The 10,782-nt window shown below is 38.9% G+C and overlaps 1 protein-coding gene across 1 annotated transcript; it reads left to right on the forward strand.

Annotated features, from left to right (window-relative positions):
• Positions 1 to 1,185: 1,185 nt before the first annotated feature.
• LOC145103092 (pentatricopeptide repeat-containing protein At1g74750-like) lies at positions 1,186 to 4,479 on the forward strand. The gene is made up of 2 exons (XM_079040632.1): positions 1,186 to 1,336; positions 1,875 to 4,479. The coding sequence occupies exon 2, from the start codon at positions 1,878 to 1,880 to the stop codon at positions 4,266 to 4,268; it is 2,391 nt and encodes a 796-aa protein (XP_078896758.1). The 5' UTR covers positions 1,186 to 1,336; positions 1,875 to 1,877; the 3' UTR covers positions 4,269 to 4,479.
• The last annotated feature ends 6,303 nt before the right edge of the window (positions 4,480 to 10,782 follow it).

Below are 10,782 nucleotides of genomic sequence, written 5' to 3' on the forward strand. Positions count from 1 at the left end.
TTATTTGTCACGGGTAAAAATTATGCTGAAAACAAACAAGTGGAGGTGGTGTACATTCCCGAGGAGGAACAAAAGGCGGAAATTCTTACAAGTTCAAGGAAATGCGGAGTGTGATCGGGATTGAAGACGTCTCTAGAAGGACTTATAGATTCGAGGGTGATTGTTGGAATCCTATGTTTGAGGATCAAGCAATCCATTTTATGGCAAGTTGGTTATAAGTTTCCTATTATAATACAAGTTGTTATGTTAGGCTATATATTCATGTCCCTAATTGAGTTTATGATTATGAGAACAAATTGTAAACCATTAGTTTTGAGTTAGTTTTTCCAATTAATCAAAGAGTGAATTTTGATTACTTTTTGTTTTGCATTCTTGTTTTCTTACCTATAATACCTACCAACAATAATCCTGCTGTTGATGCAAGCCCAATCATGAAGATGCAAACTCTCGATAGACTTAGAGAAACACCACAAATCACCACACTAGTGAAGGACAAGAATAATATGCCCATCAACCACAACGATGAGTGAGTCTCGAACTTAGAATAAGCTTCAATAAAAGACTTTGAGACATTCATCATTCTTCTTATTGTCTATTATTTCTCATCATCATTCTTCTTATTTTCCGCCCAAATCGTCATTTTTAATGAAGAAAATTGATTTTTTAAAACGGAAAACAAGTTAGAAATTCAATCCAAAAATATGAACATGTTCAAAATTCAATAAAAAACACAAAGAACAAGTTCAAAAATAATAAACACGTTGGAATTTCGACCTACATATGGATATTCCAAGTGAATAAGAATTTCAACCTAATTTTTCTACAGTATTTCAAACTACTTTTACAGTAAAATAAAATTAAAATTTGAAATTATTTTTATCACAAAAAAATAATTTGAAAAATGTAAAACTTTGAAATTATTGATTATTTACTTAAAAAATTAAAAATTATTATTACTTCCAACATTATATAAATTTGGACGAATGTCACTAATAAATGAGTTAGATTTTAATTTCATGGAACAAAAAATATAATAAAAAGGAGAAAAGAAAAGGTAAAAGGAAAATGAAAGAGGGGTTTGCTAAAAGCATTGTAGGAGTGAGAAGAAATCCGTGAAGGTGGGAACGCGTGGATACCAAAATCAACAGAAAAAATAATCACAATATAGGGTTTACAAACATACCACCAATTCACTCCCAACTAACATAAATAGAAAAATCTCACACAAAACCCCTTCCATTTGTTTGGCCTGCAAAATTAACGCATGCCTTGACTGCTCTTATGGAGAAGTAGCCGCCACATCGTTTCTCTCATCTTCCTCCTCTACCCATCTCAGGTAATGAGCTAATCAATCTTCTTTCATATTTGATTGCATCAATCATTTCTTTTCTCATGTGGTTTCATTCGCCATTGAAATGTTGACTGCTTGGTCAAATGGGGCTACCTTATTGATCCTGATTAGGGTTTTTCTTTTCGTTAAATGTTTCCTAAATCTGTATTATGTTCCATCCTGATCATTTGAAGAAACGGGTTCTTTCTTGAAATTGTTTGGTCTAATATGAATAAATCTTCAGAGCTAAATTTGCCCTGAATTCGATCATTCGAATATCTTGTTGATTGCTCCCTCACAGCCGACACAATTCGTATCCGAATTTTGGGCTCATTTTGGAACCAAAATCGAAATAATTCAGGGCGAAAGGATTGCAAGTATCATTCGATCATTGGGAGTGTAATAAAATAAAACGATCATGGAGATCAATCTTCAATTGGGAGTTTCAGTTTCAAAATTAGGTCTTTTTATGGTAGTAAACGCCTAAATGGCGATCTTTACAAATCTTAGTGTATAACTTAAATTGTTCATACAATTTATGCAGAGAATGTTGCGCACAAAACAGCTAGGTGTTCTTTCCCAATCAGCTAGATCTTTCTTCTTCAGTGGAACAAGATGTAGTGCAGATGGAAGTTCATGCACTTGTCAAGAAGATGAAGCTTGCACTTCCAAAAGGCAAATCCCCAACACAAACAGAACCCGAAATCCACAAACAACATCATCATCCACCTTTGTGCCCAAATCTTCTACTACACCCAATACCAACATAGTTGACCATACACCAAAGTCAAAACCCGATTGTGTAACTTATGCTGATGAAATCGACACCTCAATCCAGCCATCTGGTCTTACAACCGGGCACTTTGTTCGGGCAGGAATCGCAGCAGTCAACTTTCTAAACGATGTGGTCAACTACAAGATACCCATGACCGAAGGGTCAAGTCAAAACTATGTGGTTGACCATGGCCGACCTATTCCAAATGTCAAACCTTACAAAAAAGTTATTCCTGAAAAAACAACTTCGAGTGATAAATCATCGAATGTTAAAGTGTACAAAAAAATTGAACCACAAACATCTGCTCAAAAAAACCCCACAAGTGTCGCGAAAAGCAAACCATCGGGTAAAACAGCCCCCAACTTTCAAAACCAAAACACGAAAAGATCAAAAGATTGTGTAAACCAGTTCATGGTAACACGAGGAATATCAACAAAACCCGTTTCACAACCGGGTCGACAGTTTTCCGGTTCGGGTCATATGGTGGAAACAGTTTGTCAGATATTGAGAAATTCAAAGTGGGGCCCGGGAATAGAACAAGCGTTATGGAATCTAAACGGGTCATTAGATGTATACCAAGCGAATCAAGTACTCAAACAGCTTCAAGATCATTCAATAGCTCTTAACTTTTTCTACTGGTTAAAAACTCAACCCGGGTTTAACCACGATGGTCACACTTACACAACCATGGTTGGGATCTTGGGTCGGGCCAAACAATTCGGGTCAATTGACAAATTACTTGATCAAATGGTTCGAGATGGATACCCCCCAAATGTTGTCACATACAATCGGTTAATCCATAGCTATGGACGTGCAAATTTTCTAAAAAAATCACTCGAGATTTTCGATCAAATGCAAAAAGAAGGGGTGAAACCCGATAGGGTTACATATTGTACCCTAATTGACATCCATGCGAAAGCAGGGTATCTTGATATTGCCATGGGTATGTATCAAAGAATGCAAGAAGCCGGACTTTCACCCGATACATTCACTTTCAGTGTAATCATAAATTGTTTGGGAAAAGCGGGTCATTTAGACGCAGCGTTGAAGTTATTTTGTGAAATGGTTAGTCAAGGTTGTATCCCGAATCTAGTGACTTACAATATCATGATCGCGTTACAAGCAAAAGCAAGAAACTACCCGATTGCTTTGAAGGTGTATCGGGACATGCAAAGCGCCGGATTCGAGCCCGATAACGTGACATATAGTATAGTAATGGAGGTTCTTGGACATTGCGGGTATCTCGAAGAAGCGGAAGCCGTATTTACGGAAATGACCCGAAAAAACTGGGTCCCGGATGAGCCGGTGTACGGGCTTCTTGTCGACTTGTGGGGTAAATCCGGAAATGTCGAAAAAGCGTGGGGGTGGTATCGGGCGATGTTAGACGCGGGGTTACTTCCGAATGTTCCGACTTGTAATTCTTTGTTAAGCGCGTTTCTTCGGGTGCATAGGCTTTCGGATGCGTATAGTTTAGTTCAAAGTATGCGTAGTCTAGGGCTAAATCCGTCTTTACAGACGTACACTTTACTTCTTAGTTGTTGTACGGAGGCTCAAACGGCGGTTGACATGCGGTTTTTTCACGAGGTGATGTGTCTCACGGGCCACCCTGCGGACCGTTTTCTTCGGTCGATGCCCTCCGCGGGCCCCGATGGGCAAAATGTGAGGGACCACGTGACAAAGTTTTTGGATCTTATGCATAGTGAGGATAGGGAAAGTAAACGCGGACTTGTGGACGCGGTGGTTGACTTTTTACATAAGTCGGGGTTGAAGGAGGAGGCGGGGTCCGTTTGGGAGGTGGCGGCGCGGAAAAACGTGTATCCAGACGCGGTTAGGGAGAAGAGCGCGTGTTATTGGCTTATAAATCTTCATGTGATGTCGGATGGGACAGCTGTCACGGCGTTATCGCGTACATTGGCGTGGTTTAGGAGGGAGATGATGTCATCGGGTGTTTGTCCAAGTAGGATTGATATTGTGACGGGGTGGGGCCGGAGGAGTCGGGTGACGGGGAGTTCGATGGTTAGGGAATCGGTTAGGGAATTGCTTAATTTGTTTCGGTTTCCATTTTTTATGGAGAATGGGAATTCGGGGTGTTTTGTGGGGTGTGGGGAACCGCTTAGTAAGTGGTTGGTTCAGTCGTATGTTGAGAGGATGCATTTATTGTAGGGTTTTTGAGGTTGATTTGATGATCACAATTTTTGGGTAATGGGGTTTAAAGAGGGTTTATGATAAGGTGGGTGGTTTTGATGAAGAGTTTTTTAGTGGTGGGAGTTTTATTTCGCTCTCTTTTGTATGTATGATGAGGAACGATTAAGGAAATATTATTATTATTATTATTATTATTATATACCCTATGAAGAGAATTTATGCAGGAGAAGAGCGATTGTTTCTGTTCTTTCGTTTTTAGATTTGAAGGCAAGAGTTCTTGAAAATCTCGCTCCTGATGAAGAGTATATTTGATTTCTAGTTTATTTTTCGAAGCTTGTAGCACATTTGTTTATTTCCTTCTAATTTACTTTTGTAGTCATTAGACTGATCTGGGAGACTTTAGGGAATTTTATTAGGGATGAGCATCGGAACCGGTCCGGCCGGAACCGAACTTGGTGCAAAATAGGAACCGAACCGGACCGCCGCTTCTACCGGTTCCGGTTCATATTGGTTCTTGTTGTGTCTTCAATGTTCGAACCGGTCATCGAGAAATAGCAATATATGGTTTCGGTTTTGTCGGTTCTATTGGTTTTTGTCGGTTCTACCGGTTTCCGGTTAAAAAAATCCACAAGAATATCGTTCCGGTCCCCGCTTGATCGGTTCTATCCGGTTCTGGCCAGTTGTCCTAACGTTCATCCCTAAATTTTAGCAAATGGGGTCATGGATTTCATTGTCCCCTTTAACCATCTTATGACATTGGAGGAGAGAAGGGTTTTATGTATGTTGAATCGAACATTCTGCAAAAAGTGTCGTTAGAAGTTTGTTTATTTGGTTTACGAAAGAGCATCAACATGATATTTTGTTTGTTTAGTTAAACAATATGAACAATAGTCTCATTCATTCATTTATAATAGACATTCATTTATATTCGTTCGATTTGATTGTCATGCTTTTTTTTTTCTTTTTTCTTTTTTTCTTTTTTCTTTTTTTCTTTCTTTCTGTATGTTATTACATTTTACGAGATATATAGTGCAACAAAGCTACGAGTGAAAGTGAACATTTTTATGTTTGAAATTTGTGTATAATATTTGGATAAATTATAATATTTGGATAAAGATGTTGATATTTAGAACTTTTTTTTTTGAATTATTTCTTATTTTGAGACAGTATTTCCTTATAATGTTTATATTTATAAATATGGTTTGTTATTTGGATTCTTATATTTGGAAGTTCCTTATGTTCATTTAACATCTTAACTAACAAATATGAACAAAAATGAACAATGTGATTTTTTAGTGAAAAAACACAAATAAGAAAATTTGTTCGTCTATATGATTATATTTGTTCATTTGTTTGGTTAAATTTTAAAGAACGAACATGAAAAATCCCTTGTTTGTGTTCATTCGATTCATTACATAGGTCTCCATTAAAGGGGGGGGGGGGGGGGTTCTCATCGGCAGAGTTACCGGTGGTAGGCTGCTTGGCAAGTTTAGGTTGAGGTTGTAACACCCAAGTTTCTACAAGACTTGTAGTCAAAATACAAGTGATTATAGTAAGTATATACATGCTTAAGTGATACTATGAATTAAAAAGGCTATACATTGTGTTAGTGAAAGTGAAAGTACATTATCTTAAAACGATGGTAACAACACACTTGAATAAAACAAAATCAATTACTAGTTTCTTGGTAACCTTGTGACTTTCCCTGATCCAAGTGTGAGTCCTGTGCTTCCGGTAGTATAGGCCTCTACTACCATTCACACCTACTCATACTCGTCCCAAGTATTGTCCCGTAGTTTTTCCATGTCACCATACAAGAAAATCACATAACAACTTAACACATCAAATATCAAAAAGAAGGTTTTTATTATTCCTTGAAACTATTACATAGGTGTTCAAGTTCACCTTAGACTATGCCTCTAATAGGCTACATCATATGATTCTATGGCTACTTTATAACTCGACCTTCGGATGTTAAGCCCTCACTCCTGAATCCTCGCATTGTGTCACACCCCCGAACCAGACGGCGGAAACGTCCGGGGGCTGTTGTGACTCAATTGAATACCGTCACAATGAATATACATGAAACGTAACATCATACAATACCAAGCATTGGAATATTACAACTGGTAGCGTTTACATTCAGTACATAGTCTCTAAACATTACATTTTCAAAAGTAGATTGTTCAATACTAGTAGCGTTTACATTCGGATTTGTTATTGATTCGAGACCGAATCAATTCGTTTGATAACGATTTTGGTATTGAAGATGTATTATAACTTGCCGATAGTCGAGATGTTAGAATTTCATCATGACGGATTTATTATTTACAACTTTAGGATGTTTCATTATTGCAGCCCCTTTTCTTTTGGATAATTTACACATTTAATCCTTTATATAAAATAATTTCTATTTTAGTCCTCAAACTATTTTTCTTGACACTTTAGTATCAAAACTTGTAGAAAAGTTATTTTTCAGCCCAAAGTTATTTGAAAAACAGTTTTAGTCCACCAAAAGAAATTTTTCTCGGCTAGAACCCTTAATTTCGCAGTTTTTACACTTTTGGCCCAAAATAGAATATTTTTGCATTTTTGGTCCCTTTTAAATATGAAAAGCATTTTTAACCCTTGAAATGGGCTTGGAGCACTAGTAGTCCCCTGTTTTACAGAAAATCACAGCTTCAGCCCTTCTAATTTGAAAATCTCGCATATTGGGCTTTATTGGGCCGAAAAGTTCATTTTTGGCCCATTATGCTTAAAAATTCACATTTTAATCCTTCCAAGAGAATATTTCCAGAAAAATAACTTATGGAAACTGTTTTGAATCATTTCATCCTTCAGAATTTGTATTTTGACATTTTGGGCCCTTTAACTTCTTATTTTTAACATTTTGAGTCCAAAAATGAGATTTTTAGCCCAATAAGTTCATGTTAACCAAGTTGGCTATTTTTCTAGAAATGATTTGTGTATAGCAATATGTTTAACACTTGTTGCATACATCCTAATGCAAAATCTCGATTTTAAGGGCTTTTTGACTAGTTTCAACACCATAATCACATATAAATATGTATATAAGCATATAAATCATACAAAGCATACATATACTCATAGATCTACACATTTGCTTGTATTCCCCCCCCCCCCCACAAAACTTGTAAAAACCGAAAAATAGGGGGTATGAAGCTCACCTTTGGGTGTGGTTTCGGTTTTGGAGAAAAGATGGAAGAAAATGAGGTGATTTTCGGCCCCTAGCACACCTTGATGAAGATCTCGGCCTTGAGGTGTTTCTAGGATGCAAGATCATGATTTTTGTATGGATTAGGAAGAGATTTTTGATAGATCAAGGAACTTAGATCATAGATTTAAGTATAACCTTACCTTGGATGGTGATTCTTGTGAAAAATCTCCTTGAAATGCCCTTGAATCTTCGAAAATTTAGTGAAGAGAGGTGAAGGTGTTTTTGAGAGTGTTTGATGTGTGAAAAGTGATGAAGTGTGTGTGTATGGGTGCTTTCGGCCGAAGTCAAGAAGAAGAGAAGAGAGAGAGAGGCGAGTTGACAATCCTAGATGCATGTTGGTCCATGCATGGAGATATGTGGGATATAAGTGAGGTGGCAAGGATTAGGTCAACTCCTTTCTTCTTGGATTTGGGCTTTGGGCCGAGAATTTGGAAGGGAAGGAGATCATTGGGCTTTAATGCCCCTAAGCCTATATTATAGTTAGTTTGGATATTTTTGGCCCAAACAAAAATATAATAGGATTTTTTACACTTTGTTGGGCTAGTTTGAGTTAGTTATGATTCATAATATTTAATTTATTTCATTCTAGGCCCAACATGGCCCAAAATATTGAAATAAATAAATGTGGGTCCAATTAGAGCCCATTTAAAGGTTCTAATCTCATGATAGTCAAATTGGAGGCTTATTGGCCTAATGGGTCCAATAAGGAAGTCCTAGTCCAAAGTGGACTTAACAAGAACCTCTAGGGTTTCCAATTGCTTATTGACTATTTGTAGCACTTGTATGGTGTATTTGATTGAAATTCTGTTGTCATAGAGTAAGTATCATACATGCTTTTAAGTTTTTGGATTCTACATTTTACTTGAGTGTAGTGATTACAAGACACAAAATTTCTAGTTGTGACATCATCCCCCCGTTAGAGGGAATTTCGTCTCGAAATTCTGTTTGAAAGCTAGATTTGAGAATGCTAAAATAGTGAGGGTACTTTTGCTTCATTTAATCCTCGCGTTCCCACGTGAATTCTGGCCCACGCTTCGCGTTCCACCGTACTTTCACGATCGGGATGCGACTTTGCTTAGTACGCTTCACCTCCCTGTCCATGATTTCAACCGGCTCTTCAACAAACAGGAGATTCTCATTGATTTCGATCTCGTCAAGGGGAATGACGAGTGTTTCATCCGATAGGCACTTCTTTAGATTAGAGACATGGAACACTGGGTGTACACTGTTTAGCTCTGCGGGTAACTGCAGTTTATATGCCACGGGACCTATTCGGGCGACGATCTCGAAAGGCCCGATGTATCGTGGGTTCAGTTTTCCCCGTTTTCTGAAATGAATAACCCCTTTCCAGGGTGAGACTTTCAACAGTACTCGATCAGCAACCTGAAACTCTAAGGGCTTTCGCCGTTTATCGGCGTAGCTCTTTTGTCGGTCGTGCGATGCTTGTAATCGAGCCCTGATTTGGACGATCTTTTCCGTGGTTTCGCGAATGATCTCCGGTCCCGTTAGCGACTTGTCTGACGTATGTGTTTTTGCTAGTTGAGTATCACCTACCTCAGCCCAACATAACGGTGATCTACACTTACGCTCGTACAGTGCTTCGAAAGGAGCGACCTTGATGCTCGAATGGTAACTGTTGTTATATGAGAATTTGACTAAAGGTAAGTGGGTATCCCAAGGCTTCCCAAAGTCTATCACGCATGCGCGGAGCATGTCTTCGAGCGTTTGGATGGTTCGTTCGCTTTGACCATCCGTTTGCGGATGATAAGCGGTGCTCATGTCGAGATGAGTTCCCATTGCCTTATGGAGTGATTGCCAAAAACGTGAAGTGAACCTACTGTCCCTATCCGAGATAATAGATTTTGGCACTCCATGGAGTCTCACAATTTCTCGAACGTATAAACGCGTCAATCTCTCCATCTTGTAGGATTCTTTGATTGGCAGGAAATGGGCAGATTTCGTCAGTCGGTCGATTATTACCCATATGGTGTCTAGTCCATCCGACGTTTTGGGTAGCTTGGTCACGAAGTCCATAGAAATCCCCTCCCATTTCCACTCAGGAATTACCGGTTGCTGTAATAACCCTGAGGGCTTCTGGTATTCCACCTTTACCTTGGCACACGTAAGGCACTTACTAACATAGGTAGCAATTTCCGCCTTCATGTTAGGCCACCAATAATGTTGTTTAATATCCAAATACATCTTGTCTGAACCAGGATGAATGGAGTATCGCGTCTTGTGGGCTTCCTTCATAACTACCTCCCTATATCCTCCGATTTTAGGGACCCAAATACAGTTCATGAAGTAGTATACTCCATTCTCCTTTGCCTCTAGGTTCTTCTCCATCCCGCGCAGTGCTTCGCTTGCCCTGTTTTCCGCTTTCATGGCCTCCGACTGGGCTACCGCAATTTGAGTGACTAGGTGAGATTGAATGGTTATTGAGAGAGTTTTCGTACGACGATTAGAGTACTCCTTCCGACTTAATGCGTCAGCTACCACGTTGGCCTTGCCTGGGTGGTACTTGATCTCACATTCGTAATCGTTTAGTAATTCAACCCATCTTCGTTGCCTCATGTTCAACTCCTTCTGGTTCAAGATGTGCTGGAGACTTTTGTGGTCCGTGAAGATGGTGCACTTCATACCATACAGGTAGTGCCTCCAAAATTTCAGAGCGAAGACCACGGCTCCCAATTCCAGGTCATGGGTCGTATAATTTACTTCGTGCGTCTTTAGTTGGCGAGATGCGTAAGCTATCACCCTTCCACGCTGCATGAGAACGCAACCTAAGCCCTGATTTGACGCGTCACAATAGACAACAAAATCTTCCGTTCCCTTCGGTAGTGATAGTACCGGGGCGCTACAGAGAGCTTGTTTCAGGGTTCGGAATGCGGCTTCTTGTTTGTCCATCCATTTGAATGGTATGCCCTTTTGTGTAAGCGAGGTAAGTGGCTTGGCGATCTTAGAGAAGTTTTGAATGAATCTCCTATAGTAGCCTACCAACCCTTTATGAAGTGAACACCTAGAACAATTAGTCCTTAAGAACTAAACACAATCTTCATTATGGATTATTCGTAAAAGGGCTTCTGGTACATTGTCATATTTTCATGTCAAAACAACACCTTTCCAAGATATACCCTCCCTAACAACTCACATCCTTACATTGAAAATGCTATATCCACCTGATTTAGGTGCATAACAACCTGAAAATCGACCATATTCCTAACAAACGTTTTGATGCCTAACATCGAACTTCTAAGCATAATCATGAATCCTTCAAATAAATAATGTCTCAAA

Source organism: Lactuca serriola, chromosome 4 (assembly GCF_051521515.1).
Source record: "Lactuca serriola cultivar US96UC23 chromosome 4, Lser_US96UC23_V15, whole genome shotgun sequence".
Taxonomy (NCBI): Eukaryota; Viridiplantae; Streptophyta; class Magnoliopsida; order Asterales; family Asteraceae; genus Lactuca; species Lactuca serriola.

Coding starts and splice junctions, on each gene's coding strand:
- LOC145103092 (XM_079040632.1), top strand. CDS start 1,878: ATGTTGCGCACAAAACAGCTAGGTGTTCTTTCCCAATCAGCTAGATCT.